General features: G+C 36.2%; 1 protein-coding gene across 9 annotated transcripts in view; it reads right to left on the bottom strand.

Annotated features, from left to right (window-relative positions):
- The window catches only part of PPARGC1A (PPARG coactivator 1 alpha), a 599,446-nt gene that overhangs the window by 40,837 nt on the left and 540,723 nt on the right, over positions 1-17,886 (bottom strand). For all 9 annotated transcript variants that reach the window (XM_016154829.2, XM_016154831.2, XM_036227557.1 and 6 more), the window contains 3 exons: positions 3,590-3,784; positions 1,664-1,786; positions 592-796 (listed from right to left, as the gene is read on the bottom strand). In XM_016154829.2, the coding sequence (XP_016010315.2) occupies positions 592-796; positions 1,664-1,786; positions 3,590-3,784 (523 nt within the window). The remainder of the gene's footprint in view (positions 1-591; positions 797-1,663; positions 1,787-3,589; positions 3,785-17,886) is intronic.

Genomic DNA, 17,886 nt, shown 5'->3' on the forward strand with positions numbered 1-17,886 from the left:
CAGAAAGCACATAAAAATCCAAGGAATTTCCCAATCTTTATTTACAAAATAAAATCCGTGAGCTTAATATGTATTCTAAAAAAAAAAGAAAGAAAGAAAGAAAACGAAGAATGCACTTAATAATCAAGGGAGGCTGTGTAATTATTATTTACTATTTCTTAAGGTATATATAGCAATCAACGACGCCTCATTTTTTCCATGATTGAAAGGGGAAAAAAATCAAAGCTGTTTAATAAATTGCCTAGCCTGGCTTGTTCAGAACTTCAATTATCTCAGCATTTCAGAGTTCATGTTCGCCTCATCTGGTGTCTCTATGCCCTCCTTCGACGTCACCCCCCTTCACCCCGGCTTACATTTCAGGTGTCTTTTGGTGATTGTGAATTAGGCTGCACATCAGCTGAATAGGATATGTTCAACCTGTGTCCAAGGAAGGATTTTTTTCCCCCCGCATCTATAAGGAAGTGCTGACTTCTCTATCGGAACAGGCACCACCGGAACGGAAGCCCGAAGTTTGGGCATCGTCAGCCCGGTGCGTGTTGGCTTTGCCTCCAGCACCCTCACCCACAGAGTGCGTTTCGCTCCCCAGCCTACCTTGTAAATGTTGCGACTGTGACTGTGTGTGGGACTTCTTTTTGGAGGTGCATTTGTCTCTGCTGCTGTTCCTGGTCTCTGTGGGTTTCGCGTGAGGAGGGTCATCGTTTGTGGTCAGATACTTGAGAAGCTCTGAGCAGGGACGTCTTTGCGGCTTTTGCTGTTGACAAATGCTCTTCGCTTTATTGCTCCATGAATTCTCGGTCTTAAAAACAAGGCATAAAGAAAGCTAAAATTAGTGAACTGAACCTTATCAGAATGGATATAGGTTTTCTGAAGAGATGGGATTTTCAATGAAGTGTTCAGTCTAAGTGTACTAGATCTATGAGCTGTGAATAATTGTTTGCAGAACAAGGAAAGAAAATTACATTTAAAATTCCTAAATGACATTTATGCAGCTTTTTATTTCATTTCTCCTACATTTCAATGTTCTTACTCAGCAACATGTAACTAACAAGACCCTACAGCGCCTTTACTGTGAATAAAAAAAAAAATAAGCTGGTTTAAACCTTAATTTGCCACTGATTGCTGGAGCCCAGTATTCACAATTCTCTTAAGTACCCCTTAACGCTCCGTTTTCACTCACAGTGAATGGCAAGACAAACATTGTTTAATACAGCCCGCTAACCGAATTATGTCATTGCCAGCATTCCATCCAATTAATGGCAGAGATAGATCTTTTGCAGTGATTCCAGAGCAATCTTTCTCAGGTTAGACAGCTGGCAAAATGGCAATCCTGCATCTTAAAGTCACTCATAGATAATACCAGCCTATTGGCAAATTAAATTGTAGCCCACATTACTGCATATATTAATAAATGGGCAAGGAGTAACAGACGGTAGAACTTCCATTCCAACTGTCCAAAGACAAAGCGTAAATGAACATTTTCTAGTTTAAAGTAGCTGGAGTGTTGCTTTTGGAAACGCATTTCATAATGTGTTTCGCCGTGATGAAGCAACTGCAGGATCCCAGCTGAATTAACACATATAAATAAAACTATCGATTGCTTTACAGCTTCAAGCAAAAACCCTTTGTTACTTTCCCTTCTGTATTAAAAAGCTTACATCTGTACCTTAACAACTGCAGGGTTTGTTCTGATCCTGTGATTATGATTTGCATGGTTCTGGGTACTGAGACCACTGCATTCATTATAACTTAGCTGAGTGTTGGCCGGTGCCAGTAACAGCTTCTTAAGCTAGAAACATATCAGAGAAGGGAAGAAGCAAAAAAAGTTATGCATCTTCTAAGCACTGGACTAAGTTATCAAAATTTCAAACTTAAAATAAATTATGATCATAAAAAGTAATTCTGTCACTTTTAATTACATCTTAGCAAAAAGGAATAAAGGAAAGGTAATTTTAAAAAAGCAAGGAAAAGTTTGACATTACACTGCCAACTGTGAAAGTATTTCCTTTTTCTATATTTGAGACTTAGCATTGTCCGCCTTGATTTTTCTTTTAGATGAAATTAGGCAAAAGGATCTTGCTAAAAGGACTTCCAAGTCACTACTACGTGAGAAAAGCTGACTTGCTAAATGAGGTCTTGGGGAGTAGGGAGGTAATATATGGACGATTTCCTCTCAATAACCCAAATGAATCAAGTGGCACTAAGTAAAATATTCTGTGATGTTTTGAATCATGTTGCACAACCAAGTATAAAACTTTACTGATTCAAAGAATATTTGGGATGAAAGAGTGGCTGCCACTGAAGAGGATTTGTAAATAGAATCAGGAGATGTGGGTTCCGGCTCAAGCAAAATATTTACTGTCTCTGGACCTCTGTTTCTTCATTTGACTCGAGGACTTTTCAGGACCTCCCTGATTAGACACTTAACTTAGTATGACTCTAGGTCAACAATGCCTCCCAGTTGAACCAAGTGTGTGGATAAAACTCATCTGATGTCAATGTAAAGAAATCAGAGTCCTAGACAGTAATACTGACAAATAAAGAAATTGGGGAATAAGTAACAATTACTCACGAGATATTTTATTCTAGATCAGAAAATTCAAAAGGCAGGAGAAAAAGTAGAGCCTCTCTATGTTTACAAGGAGTGCTTTTAACATTTAAAAATTTAGAGATGGGAGAGAAACAGCTTCTAAATGGCACATCAAGGACATTATTAAAGTTTGGAGGATAGCATTCCCTAATTTACATCGTATGCTCTTACGTCAGATTTATTGCAAATGACAAATGGCTACCACAGATGAGAAGGTAAAACTGTGTCTTAGAATTAATAAAATTCCGGTCAAGCACTGCACTGAAAAGAAAATTCACTCTTTACTACCAACAAACTCACCCTTCATTGTCTACCATAAATTTAGGAACCTTAGGTTGCAAATGTGCTATAATTTTTCAATCTTCATAACAATTATGGATTCAAAGGCTTAAAATATTATATACTCCTTGATCTACATTTTATTTCTAGAATTGTATTCATAAGAATAAAACTATAACTATGTCAGTTAGTATACAATTTATGACAGTAAAAAATAGGAGAAAATGACTAAATATCCAACCATAGGGATTGCTTAATAAACGAGGACATCTTCAAATAATAAAATACTATGCAATCATTAAAAAAAGTGAATGTATTTAAAATTCACAAACGGACTGATGCTATATCTTAATAAAAGAGTGGAGTTCAATCATTTCATATATTTGAGGTTATTTGAAATTACAGGTGAATTTTTAGTCTATTCTTTTTGGTTGCCTACACTTTCCAAATTGCTACCAAGAACATAAAAAATACTAAGATATAAAAGTACACATATATACACACAAAAGATAGTTTAAAAAATGCAGTAAGAGCACAGAGAGACTGTATTATCAATATTTTTAAGCATAGAATCACAGGATCTGCAACTCCAAGTGTGCTTGGGGATTGTTTTGGCATCAGTCTAAATCAAAAATCCAGACCTTATTGTTACTACATCATACCCATGCAGCGGGTAGCCAGAGGCAACTCCAATTCCTGTTAAACAGTAGGAAGGGTTCTTACTAGAGACGGCTCTTCTGCCTCCTGAGGCGGAGGGGTGCCGTCAGGCATGGAGGAAGGACTAGCCTCATTCTCGGTGGTCACATCTCCATCTGTCAGTGCATCAAATGAGGGCAATCCGTCTTCATCCACAGGGAGACTGTCCAGTGTCTCTGTGAGGACTGCTAGCAAGTTCGCCTCATTCTCTTCATCTATCTTCTGCAAAAACAGAAAAACAGACGAAGACGTGAGTGAGTTGACTCTGGGAGATAGGCAATACTATTAATCAGTGTAGGTTGGACATGTTTAGCTCAATGAGTAAACTGTACGTGAAATTTTGGGTGTCCGTGCCAGAATACAAAATCACATCTCCCTCAAACTCCAAATTTCACTTTTGGTCTGAAACACACAATCAATTAATATCTCTACTGTACCAATCTCTGATTGCTGAGCTATCCGACTTAGCAATTTATGTCAGTGCTTAAAACTGCTGTATATGATTCTGTCTTGTTCACAGTCATGTTCCACCTGTTTGTCTTGTTTCCCCAACTAAAAGAGATGATTTAGAGAATCTCAGGATTTGAGAGGATTTTAATCATCATCTATTTCATCTTCACATACAGTGTTTCAATCTCCTATGGAGCATAACTGGCAAAATGTTAGAACCCTCTTATTTGAATACTACTGGAAACAAACTCTACCAAGAGAAACTATATACTTTCATGATTTCAATTATAATTTTATCACTGAACACTCCATAGTCATTTATTTCTCTCTCTGACAACTTGCCCAACTTTAGTCATAAATCTATAACTACCTATTGGATATTTTATACTTGAGAATAGCTCCCTCATCTCCAAAATCCAGACTTCAAGAACTCTGATGACAAAACTGATATTTCTCTTGACTTCTCATGTATGAGTTACAATTCTTCAGACCATAACTCTGGAACTACCTTGTGTCCTCTTTCTCTAGTCAGTCACTACTTAGAGGTTTACTTTGTAATGTCTATTAAAGGTATTCATTTCTCATGGCCAAGGGCACTACTCCAGTTCAACGTCACTTCTAACGGGGGCTTCTGCAAACATATTCTAACTCATCTTCCCACCTCCCACACTCATTGTCACTAACACATACTTGGAAAACTAATCTTTACTTATTCATTCCACAAATATTTTTGAACACTTACTCCATGTTAGGGCCATGCTAGGTGTTGAAGGTACAAAGAGAAATAAGACAAAACTCTGCCCCTCAAATAATACTCTAGTGGAAGAGAAGAACCTGTAAACAATTTACTGTACAAGGTATTATTTATTTCAGTAGTCTATAGAAAAACTTTCAAGCTTATGCACCTTGCTTATTGTGCAATGTGCTATATTTCATGCACCTGAGTGACCAATGCTGGGCACACAGCATGGTCATCGATTACTTGCTGAATAATTCATCGTTCTGCATTTATTTCCTAGAAAATTGTTGTGTATATCGGTTTATTTTCCTTCTTTTAGCACTTCGTATTCTTTGTCCAATGACCTGCTTCACATGTCTTTTTTTAAAGTTCTCTACACTATGACATTAACAATAGCTAAATTATCCCACACAGATTCTATTACAAAATGCACCTAAGCTGCTGACATCTAATGAAGCTAGCAGTGCCCACACTTCCTTTCTCTCTAGGACTGAACTCCAGTTAATTGACCTGACAAAATTACAAGAATCACAGAATAAGACAGCTAATCAGAAAATCAAATTGTATTACTAGAGAAATTAGGCAGGCCTTTATCACGTATCCATTCTATTTCCACATAAAAATTGTTTTCCCTCATCACTGATCAGCCTCTATTCCAGGAGGAAAACTACAGATTTCTTTCTCTTTAGGATTCAAGAAGTCAAGACGAGCTGTTTGGTACTCAAAGAGGGCTTTACTGGGCATTTTTTTAACACTTGCATACTGCATCTCCCTAATGCCCCTGGAATTGACATTGTGAGTCAAGTGATTTGAGGTACACAGAATGGAGTGACAACGTATAAGTTTTAAGACTAATTCGTAATCAGAAGGAAAAAAAACATTAACTTCAAAATGGCACCACTTCCTTCCATAAACTGACCAATTCCTTAAAATTCAAATGGCTCAGTTCAGTCATAAAACCTTAAAGGTGTCCCTCTCTTCCCTTCAATTCTTCTGGACAATGTCCATGTGATTTTAATAATAAAGATACTGAAATGATTTTTCTTTATATGCTGTCAAGGATCATAATTTGGTATCCAAAGATTCCAATAGCTTTTTTTTTTTTTAATTAGATTCCCTCACATATCAAAACACCAAGTCAGGTTATGAAACTGTTCTGAATAAAAATTATAATTAAATTAAATATATATGATTTTAAATGTCTCCCAAATCATGAAATTTATATTAATATAAGTATCTTCATGTTATTTATTAGAAATAATTTTGAAATATCTCAAGCACGTGCACGCGTGCACACACACACACACACACACATACACTTTCAGTAAACTGTACTTTTTCCCAGGTATCCCACTTTTCATAAAGGCTTATTTCAAGTTTAAAAATAGCTCAAGAATATTAGTTAAGAATGTTTACCAGTAAATGAGCAATTTTGTTTACCCCGATTTAAATTTTGTTTGGATTCTCAGCAATACTACAAGCCTCTATTTGCTTTCAATCACATAACACAATAGCGCCTTAGTTTCATCCCTAGTGTAAACAAACTGCAATAATTCCAGTCAAGTAAAAATGACAAAGAACACTTAAATTAACTAGTTTTTTCTCAATTTCTTTAATAAGCCTGAGCAAATGTACGCCAAATACAATGGCAGAAATCTTGGAACCTGATAATAATTAATTTATAAGATCTGATTAAACCACCAACTCTTTTAATTCTCCTCTTTACTGGAGTCAAAATGGGAGGAGGGGAGTTATTGGATGGGAGATTGCCACCGTGTTTTTGTATGTGTGTGAACGTGAGTGAGTGTGCAGATATGTGGGCATACGTGTGTGCTGGGGTCTGTAGGAAAAGCAGGCTGGTAATCAACTTGTATGGACCAGTTGGACTATAATCATCATATATAGTCAGTGTCTGTTAAAAACATTTTAAATCTTTTAATGATCCTCCCTATATGCAGTTGAGTCCAAGAGGAGCTCCTAGACCAATTATTTTCAAAAAGCTGTTTTTAAATTAAGGAAGAAAAGAATGTTATTATTTTAAATTTTGTGTGTTTTCTTTAATAATAGAAGGCTGGGGAGAAAGTTTAATATTTACCAATGACACTTCTGTGTTGAAGCTCAACAGATATCCTGATACATAAACCTGAGTGGACACTGCCCCTCGCGTGGCAATTTCAATTAGTTCACCATGAGTTTCAACAATCAAACGCCCCCCCAGAGAAGGCAATGGATGCGACCAAAAAGGACCGTTAAACAATTAATGTCACTTTCCATTATTGCTTCAGTCCCAATTTACAGAGCAAATAAATCAAAGTCACTGCAGAGGAAGCACACTGGCCTAGTAACACATGTCTGTTCACAGGTGACAGGACATGGAGACACATTGGTCAGTGACATGACAAGGTAACCTTTCAAAGACACGGCTCTGATACTGCTTTCTAGACGTTTGAAATGACTGCTTTTACAAAAATATACTTATTAGCTATAAGGAAGTTAAAAAAGAAGAAAAGCAGTGAGCTGAGAAAGAGAGAACAGATCACCAATTGGGTAGCGATCTATAGCTACGCAAACTAGACTCAGCCTTGCACCCAGTAGCACGGGGTACAAGTGAAGGTAGAAACTAGGCCAAGAGGCATTTCCACCCTTGAGCTCTGTGGTTATCAAGCAGCACTTCCCAAGGAGGGTTGCAACCTTGGGCTCTCCTTACACAGTGCAAGTCCACAGATATTCTTCCGACCTAAATAAAGGTCCTTGTGACTATAACACTTCATTCTCTAAGGCCTCCCCAGGAACAAAGAAGGCACATTGACAAAAACTCACTCAAGGTGTAAAAAATTTTTAGTGACGATGAGACACATGCATGTATACGAACAACCCAAAATTTAGAATATGCAACAATTCCAAAGCAATGCCCTGTCCTTAATAAATGAGAGTTCGGAACAGTCAACAGAATCAGAAGGCTCATGACTGCCTTTTGGGACTGCTGGGTCCCCATATGACCTGTACTAATTGTGCTATAATGCAAAAGGCACAGTTGAAGGAAGGTAAATTCTGCCTCTTCAGTACCCAGAGTCACCTCGAAATTGAAATTTGGAATCTAGTGTGTAATATGTGGGCCCTCTGGCTTTGCCACTAGGATACTCCGACTGGTTACCCATCCTGGGGCATTCCACTCACCCCACTGCACACAGAGTGAATAAATCCACTAAATTAAGTAGGAGATGAGGGCCTTTGAAATGCTAACGGACACCTGAAAGGAGAAACCCAGAGAGAAAACTGCATGTGGTATCCCCAAGATTTCTAAATGCAGGCTATTACGAAAGGACCGTGCCCTGCTTATGATAGTAATGTTTTCTACATCTTGTGGAATTGCAATTACGCTCTGCGTCCCTAGATTCTCACACTTGCTTGATCTCTGTTTGATAAAAATAGTTTAATAGCCATTTAATCACGGCTTCATTATCTTAGCTCTCTTAATGTGAATTAGGCCAGGAGAATTCTTGCTTCCTCATTATTCAAATCATCAATAAGAAGGAAACAGTGGGGTCTTCTTATGATTCATTAATCAGTTTCAGTATCTTAGGTGGTGTTTACTCAGAGATTAATCTGTGTGAGAGGTCACTTAACCTCTCTGAACCTCTTTTTTATTCTATATAGAATTTCAAGTTATTATCTGCTTAATCCCTTTTACAGATTTTTTTTTTTCTCTGCACTCATGAGTAAGAGGAAGATAAAGAGTTGATAAAGGCCTTGGAATTCTTCAAGAAGATAGTCAATAAACATTTTCAGTGTATATGTCATATATATGCCCATCTCGATTACCTGTATTTGAATTTCATTCTTTGAACTGACTTCTTGTCTTCTTGCACTGGGCCAGCTTCCTTCCAACTACCCAGCATGCTTTGGGCTAACTCCTTGCTGTATCTGGCTGATTTGGAAGTAGCTAATGAAAGACTAAATTAACTTCTACTTCAAGTGATGCCTAATTTGGAAGAGAAATTTGCTAAAGTAACATCTGGTAATGTATTCTGAAGCCAAATATAAATGCATTTTGGGATCGTCTATTATTTTGGATTATTTGTTCCACTAGACCCCACCAGAAATTAAAATAAATAAATGAGAAAGTGACTTTTATGATAAGTTCAGGGGTTCAAGTAAGGAATGCAATTGATCATACAAGTCCCTTTCCTGAATGTGTCCACACATAAAGTTATGTACCTCAGTTGCACAAAAAGGCAAAAAACTTTTGCATGTATAAATTTGCTTTTGATATATAAAGTTTGAGTCAAGATTTATGAGAAGCTAAATTTAAAATTAAAAAAATGGTTTTTTTTCTGAAATGAAATAAAAAATAATTTGGAATATACCACTAAAATAGAATTTTAGGTTTTCAGTTTTTTTCTTTAAACCATTTTAATCAAGATAGATATCACTTCACTGATTGTTTATTTTACCTGTCCAATCAGTGGTCTGAGCCTTTGTTGAAAAGGTCATTAAATGTTTTGAATACCCACTTTTAAACAACTCTCTTTCTCTTTCTTCCCCTTTTTTCTTTTCTCTCCTTGAATGCTCTATAATCCACTGTGTTTTGTTTTGTTTTTTCTTGCTTCTCTTAAACCCGGGCATGAGCGCCAACAATGTGTCTGCCTACCTTTGCATGCCCCAAAAGAAATGAGCAGAATTCCTGTATGGCACTTCTTATAAGATGCCAACTTGTACCCCATTCAATAAGAAAAGTTCCCAAAATACCCCACTATCTTTTTGTTCAGCATATGGAATAGTTTTTAAAAAGAGATGAGCACTTGAAGGTAGAAAAAAAAATGACATAATAAATCTCAAGCATATATATACAACAGAAAAATAATAAAGATGATAAGGACCACCTTATATCACACATTTCTTATAAAATACTTTTGTATCTATTCATTTCTTACAAATGCCCTGAGAGCTAGCTTATTCCCCTATTTTATTCCCAGGAGAGATAAAATAAGCACATTATGCGACAAGTATTTGCCTTGCGGAATGCCAAAGATACTGGAATTTAAGGTAGTAGTGATGCACAGGCTAGTAGAAAGAATACAGAATTTAACTTCACTATCTGTAACTCTCTATGGACAAATAGGCTACTTAAAATAGCGTATATGTAAATGCACCTATACATAACATACCTTATCCCCTAAACACACATACGTTTGCATCTAAAGTACACATTTTTAAAACAGAATGTATGCACATATATATCTCAATCTCTTAAGTATAGCCTCACATATTTCACTGTAGTTGACTATATGAGTGTATAATCGACACCTGTATTTTCCTTCCAGTTACCCACTATAAGGAAACCAATGATCAAAAACTAAAGATAATCCCCATAAAAATAAAATAAGAATCAAGTGAAAATAAATATACCCATGGATGTATTTAGACCTATGGGAGTCTATTTAATTCCTGTTAATATTTATGCTCCTATTTAAGTAGCCATAAATGTACATTCACATCTGTACTTAGACTCCATTCTAACTTATTAGCATATATCACACACTCATGAGCTAATAAGCATGTACTGAACATGTGGAGTGTATTACTCTGAAGAGGTTACAGGAGCTGAAAGTATAAAAACAGAGGTTCAAGAGAAAGGTCTGAAAAAATCCTGGCTAATGCACTCAAAATGAGCTATTTCAGGGACAAAGGGGTTGGGGTATTTTCTGTCTATTTCTCAAAATAGGTCCACAGGTTTAAACTAAGAGAGAAACTGGGCACTGTGAAAAGAACACCAGACAGGAAGCCGGGAGGGTTGATCCCAGTCCCATTTTCACCACGTGGCCTCAAGTGAAATAACCCAGCTCTGACTACATTATGCATGGCAGAATGATACTCCTGTAGGTTTCTAACTGGCTTCCCTATTTTCACTCTTGCTACTTGCCACCCATCCCAACAGTCCATTATCAATGCAGAAGACTAAGTGATCCTGATAAAACCTAAGTCATACCTTGGCCCTCTTATGACCAAACTCTCCATGGCTTCCCATATCTCTAAGACTAAATTCAAACTGCTCAGAGTGACCTACAAGCTTAGGCTTATCAGAAAATGTATCTTCCAAGCCAAGCGCTTCTGAGAGTGGGAAGGGGTACTATACATAATCAATAACTCAGGCCTTAACTGGGTCTGTTGCAGGCCAAAATGTATGGTTGGTTGTTCTATATGAGACCCACATCTTCTAACCCTGTCAACACCCCCGTTTATCCATCTGAATCCTTTCCAATCATTCTGACCTCTGCACTAGTCCACAAAAATTTCAGGCATTCTCTTGACAAAAATGTCAGGCATTCTCCTGCATTCTCCTGCCCTAAAGTTTTTGCACCTGCCGCTTCCCCTTACTAGAAGGCTCTTCTGCCAGATGGCCACATGGCTTGCCCTTTTAACCACTTATTTACTCAAATGTCATATACCTAGTGAGACCTTCCCAACTACTCCAGACACATTCTATCCATCTTCCTGGTTTATTTTTTCCTTTGATGTTGATTTATATTACTCAATATGTGTTTTTTTCTGATTTATCTTGTTCATGGTCTATCTAAAATAGAAGGTCTGTGAGGCCTTTCTGATCACTATTAAGATACATGGCATATAGTAGATGCTTAATAAAAATAATGGGGACTAATAACTAAAAAGTCTAACCAGTCCTAAGAATCTAATTTGACTTTTCATTTTCCCTTTGTTGTTGTCATCACTGTTTGCTCTGTACATCTCATCTCTTTCCATCCCCAGGAGATTTATCTTATTAATAATGTTTATCTTAGGCTATGATTTAAAATTAGCTTAAATTCGTTTCTCATACACCAGCTGATAGGCCAGGCAAGCAGCCAATGTATTATTACTGGGAAAGAAGTAAATATGAACGGCAACAACTACAAAAGAGCTAATTCTGAAATTAGTTCCAAAGCACTGAATCAGTAGGAGACAATGTAATGTCCATCTTTTATAAAGGAAGGGGTTCAGATGTGTCTTGTAAACGAAGATGTACTCACTCCAACTCTAGTGTTTGGGAGGACACCGGAATGCATCGTCAAACAATTAATTTGCAAATATCTTGAAAGAGCCAAGATGATTTATGATGAGAAGACCATTCCAGGCTAACTTACTATATCTATCCATGCATCAGGCTCCCCAATCAAGAAAACAATAAATGTACTCTATCTGGACTAGAGTGAGCTTCTTCACTCTGTACTGCATAACACACTCATCTAGAAATATATTCTAGTCTTAGCCAGATGTTTTTTTCAAGCTATGTTCCAAGGAATCTTGGACATCGGTCTAGTTAATATAAGGACTGCCTATAAATATTGTGGTATATATTTTCTATATTTACATAATTGAACTCAAATACCAACATAATGAATTTGTATTTAGAAAACAACTTGCACACTCAAATGCATTATCTTATCTTAAATAGTAGAGGCCATCACAACATTAACCTGCTATATGGATTATTTTGTGTTGGTCTCAAGAATTAAAAAAAAATCTTGAGACATGAGGGCAAGCAGTTTACAACCTGGGGCCATTTACAAATACTCATTTCTATAAAGCTGAATTTTCTCAATTCTCTCCAATCAAAACAAAATATAAAATAAACAGTTGTTAAGTTTGATATAAGATACCAATTATCTTAAACCTTAACTTCACTTTTTTCTATTCATTTAGTGGCATAAATATTATGACAGATAAATGTTACTTTAATTAAAAAATATAGTAAATAATAGTAAATAGCAGCTGATATTTACCGAGTGCTTCCTATATACCTGGTGGCGAATTACTTTCTTTACATGTACAATTTCATTTAAACCACCCATTAATTCTATTATTAGCATGAAACTCATGCGGTTAATGAGTCAAGTAGAGTTGGAGATGAAGCATCTGATAAAACTTTGTTCTCACTCTCTTTATATGTTGGAATTTTATGAAAGAAATTATTAAAACAAAAATAGGCATAAACATGAGCTACCCTAATTTATTTTTTTATCAGAGGATACAAAACGAATCAGAAAGGTATATCGGAAAGTTCATTACAACAGATAAGGACTAAGATAGGAAAATGCAGTTCCATTCCATAAAGCAGAGTTGGTCTTTCATGTAGAAAGTGGGAGTTGCCTTTAGATTGCTTCTCACTGTGTATTGCCAGCCCAATGTTACTGTGTAGCCTGTCTTTAGCCCTACTGAGAGTGATTTGTTCTAATAGAATGTTCTTCCCTTTCCCTTTCATTTGTTTATATTACATCCCTACCTTAAAGCCTACTTTAGGCGTTCCCTCTTCAATGGGATGTTTTTCAACAAATCCAGCTTCTACTGGTATCTTCAAGCTCCTAAAGCCTTTATAAGAATAACCTGGATCTTTGGATAGAAATATCTATTTCTAGGCCCTAGAGCAGACACAAAATCAGAATCTCCAGATCGGAGTTTCTCAATTTTGGCAATATTGACATTTTGAGCCAGATAAATCACTATTGTAGGGGTCTGCCCTGTGCATGTTAAGATATTTCACAGCATCCCTGGCTTCTACCCATTAGATGCCAGTAGCACCCACCCCTATCTCTCCATAATGAAAACCAAAAATATCTCCACATATTGCCAAATATTTGCCAGAAGGTAAACTGCTTCTAGTCCAGAACTGATTGCTAGAGAAGCAGTCTAGGATTCCGAAGTTTTAATAAACACACCAAGTGATTCTGATAATCATGCAAATTTGGGTAAGTCGCTGTGTTGTGGCTGTCGAATAGTATATAAATCAAGTTAGAATTTACGATTCCAAGTATGCTGGATTTATTCCCTCTAACACATGCAGTTCTAGCAGCTCTTAATAGTTATTAATAACATATTTTTAATTTATTCTGTGCGAATTCTTGTTCCCAATATTTTACATTAATGTGCTTAGATGTTTCATGGTCTAAAATATCTTGTTGATTATAGTTTACTGTTTATTTACTTCCTAAATTTCTTTTTGGTTAGTCATATAGAATTGAATTCTTTCTATTGTCAATCATCCTCCTCTTTCTTCAACATTTTCTGACCATCACCATTATCATAAAGTTTATTTTAGTTTTGTAATCTACTTGATTACATAGACCACGTTAAATGATTCTTGAGGATTTTCTTCTGTATACTTTCACAGAGTTCTTAAACATTTCTAGAGTTCTTAAGATTATTTTGTAGCTCAAAAAGGACTTAAAATCCTTATAACAGTTTTTTTTTTTTTTAACGAAACAATTAGCGAGGTAAAATATAGACTCTGAAGTTAGACTGCCTGAGTTTAGAATCCGAGTTCATCACTTACAAGCTGTGTGACCTTCAGCAACTTACCTAACCTCTCTGCATCTCAGGTTTCATGCTTGAGAAGTACGTTATAATAATAAGACTTATACTGTAGGATTATTGTGAGAATCAACTGAGCTAATTCATACAAATAGTGTAGAACAGTGCCTGATATATAGTAAGAGCTATATTTGCTCTTATTAATATTATCATTATTATATTAATGTCTTCATGTACTAGACTGAGTTCAAAATAAGTGAAACAAAATATGAATTTGTTGAAAAAAATCCCACAATAGAGGAATCATTTAAAGTAGACTTTGAGGTAGGGATGGAATATAAAAAATTAAGGGGAAAAAGAACATTCTTTCCTTTATAAGGGAAGCTGACACGACATAGAGATTTTAAGTGTAGTATTAAAATGATTAAATACATGGATATTCAGAAATTCTTAAAAATTGTATAAAGGTCATTGCCTACCTGTTACTCGTTAGGGTTGATATGTTGGAATTAAAGGAAGTAGTTTGCCATAATCACTAGCTACTTACATGCTTATCACATGGAATGACTATCTGAAGTCCATACCGAGCTGAACTCTGATGTCTACACCTGACACACCCTCTACTCCTGCACACACGTATAGATCTGTACCACATTTATTGCACATATATATATGTGTATATATATATATATAATTGTTACACATGTTTACTGCCTACTATGTGCTATAACCTGTTTTACTATGAGCTATAATCTGTTTTCTAGGAATTTAATTTTAGTTTGGTGAAGAGAGGATAACAGGTAATAAACAAATGATCCCCTTCCAAAAAAATTTGTATATCTATATACAGATGTGTGCGTGTGTATGTGTGTGTGTGTGTGTATGGAGAGAGAGAAGATATATTTGGAATACATGTATATATACACATATATATGAGAGAGAAAATAGAGTATGTGTGTGTATGTATATACATACATATGTGTGTAGATAGATAGATAGCATTTGAAGTAGCAAGTCATAATAACTGAAAAAGAAATGTTCCAGGCAGAGAAAAGAGCAAGTACAAAGGTCCTGAGGCTAGAACTTGGAATAAGTAAGATAAATTTTCATAGTTTACATACAGGTTTAAGTGGGAAGATGGTGATCTTTAAAATATTTAACAAACATTACACATGAGAATTAATCAATGAGCACAGTAGCACCAGGACTTCAGAAAGGAGGCCTCTTGTAAATGACTCATAAAGTTTTATTGTTGCAAATTAGCAGATATTAACCCTGGACATAAGCAATATTTTTCAGACTGACTCAGTAAGAAATGTTTTATAATTTCCCATTAGTACCAATAAATGCTCTATAAGATAGTACATTTTCTGCCCAAAGAAGTGCTTAGAAGGCATCTTCACTAGGCCAATGCTATTTGTTCAATAAAGACCTAGCACCACAAGGTATATGTGCAAACCGTGCAGCTGTGGATACTTGGTACCTGAATCCGTATGGTATATTAAGCTGGGGATGTCAAATGATCTGGTTATTGCAATATTCTGGCAATAGCATTAAAATGAGAGAAAATTTGTCTCAAGGTCACTAGAAGCTATTCAGAGGCAAGGCTGTCCTCTTTGTGGGCCATCTAAGGTGAAGGAAATCAAAGTGTGCTTGCTTCCTGGTAATTCTCTCTGCCACTGCTGGTCCTTCCCCCAAGAGAATACGAGCCATTTAGAGGCTGGGATCGGGTCTTAGACTCCTAGAGCAAATTTCATTTTCCACTAGAGTGTGGTAGTAGGTTGTCAATAAATACTTGACAAATAAATACAGTATAAAAAATTCATCATCTCAGGACTTCGCATCTAAGTATTCCACATGGATTTAGGTTTGCAAAGCAACTCAGTAAGTCTGTAATCTCCTAGGACTTAGAGACAGAGCTTCTTTTAATGCCGGACTGAGTGTACCCCTTGTGTAGAATCTTTAAGTACACTACATCAGTTCTACATGCAGAATCATTCAGAATTATTAGTGATTTTTGTGCATATGTGATGAGCATGCACAGTAGGGTAGCGTTTGACATCTGGTTGGACAAAGTGGCTACTAACGCCGACAGGGACATTTTTTAAAGTGACCTTGGTAAATGGATTAAAAGAGTGAATGTGCCAGTAACAACATAGGAAATGACAAAAGTACAAATCAAACTGAATAAAAATTCAAGAATTATAGAACAACAAAAGGAAAAAGCAAGTCACTTAAAAATAGGCTCACATAATGGTAGGATGTAATAACAGAAATTTCATTAAAAGTAAGAGCTAAAAAGAGTCAACTCATTCAACTGTATGATTTTAGAGATGAGAAGACACTCAAAGGGTTAAACACTTTCTCCAGGTCAATTAGCAACTGATCAAAATCTGCATTTGTTTGGAGCCTATGGGCTCCTTAGTTTTTATACTATATCATGTTACTTCCCAGGAGGAAAAAAGTAAATAATAGCAAAGAAGGTTTTTTTTACACTTGCTTTTTGAGGCCTCAACATTATTTAAAATATTGTAAATGGGAAGTTGCCAAAGCAGACCCTTATAGAAATACTTCACTGTACTTAAGTTCCACATCTGTACTTTTCAATAGATCATAAGCTTCTTGGGAATATGAATCATGATTTGCATGTCAAACGGAGTGTCAAAAAATGTTAATAAATATTTATTGAGTACCTACTCTGTACCAGGCATTCTCGACACCGAAGTTATAACAATATACAAAACAATTAAAAATTCCTGCCCTCACCAAGCTTATTCTAGCAGGGGAATACAGATGATTAACAAAATAAATTATCGTGAAGAATAAATGAATATATAAAGCAATAAGAATTCTACTTTTATTTAAGGAAAGCCAGATCTTTTTTAAAATCAGATTTATTTATGAAAGCAGAATATGATTATTTTTTTAGAAAAGGTTCAATATTGGGATAACTTAGAAACATTTAAATCTCTGAAACTGTGGAAAATATAATTCTTAGTACAAAAACTTGACTCAATAAAAAGTTTCCTGCCAACCTTCTTTTATACAAAGTGAAAGGTACCTGCAAGGCCATGAATCTCAACTTTGGCTGTGTATTAGAATCACATGAGCATTTAAAAAATATTTATGTTGCCCCCTCCTCCCCAGAGCAATTAAGTCAGCATCTTTGGGCATAGCAGTTAGTATTTTTAAAATCTCCCCTGGTGAGAATCTAATGGGAACCAGGGCTGAGAACTTCTCCTATAAAAGACTGAATGGCAGAGCCTTCAAGAGAAGATAAAGATATTTGGTGTGATCTATCTCATGGACTGAGACAGAGAAGACTTTCCTACAGTGCAGACCATATCAAGTGTTCCATTTCGAGATGCCCTGAATCCTTCACTTTTCCCAGAGAATGCAGATGCTTCACCTTCATCCAGTGTATATGAAGTCTGGTCCCTTTACTAGGGGAGCTGTCTTTCCTGGGTCCTAGTTCTCACCTCAATTACCCATCAAACTATGATCAAGAAGCTTTGATCCTTGGTACGTTCTTGTCAATATCTTTCTCCAGTGCCAGACCCTTCTCTGGTGTGGTTAAGTCCCTTGAATAGATCTCTTTGGTATATGGCTAGGACACTCACCAGACAAGAGCCTCATAACTATCACTGCTGCTATCAGATTGGATCCCTTTTAAAAACACACCATCACAGATTACATGTGAATGGCTTCTGACCATGAGCTGGGTAGCTATGAAAGCTTGGGTTTAGAAGTAAAAAGGCACCCAGGAGAACCCACACAGTGACATGCTACATTCATAAAAATGATAATATAGATGTATATCATTTAAATA

Source organism: Rousettus aegyptiacus, unplaced genomic scaffold (genome assembly GCF_014176215.1).
Source record: "Rousettus aegyptiacus isolate mRouAeg1 unplaced genomic scaffold, mRouAeg1.p scaffold_m13_p_10, whole genome shotgun sequence".
Classification (NCBI taxonomy): Eukaryota; Metazoa; Chordata; class Mammalia; order Chiroptera; family Pteropodidae; genus Rousettus; species Rousettus aegyptiacus.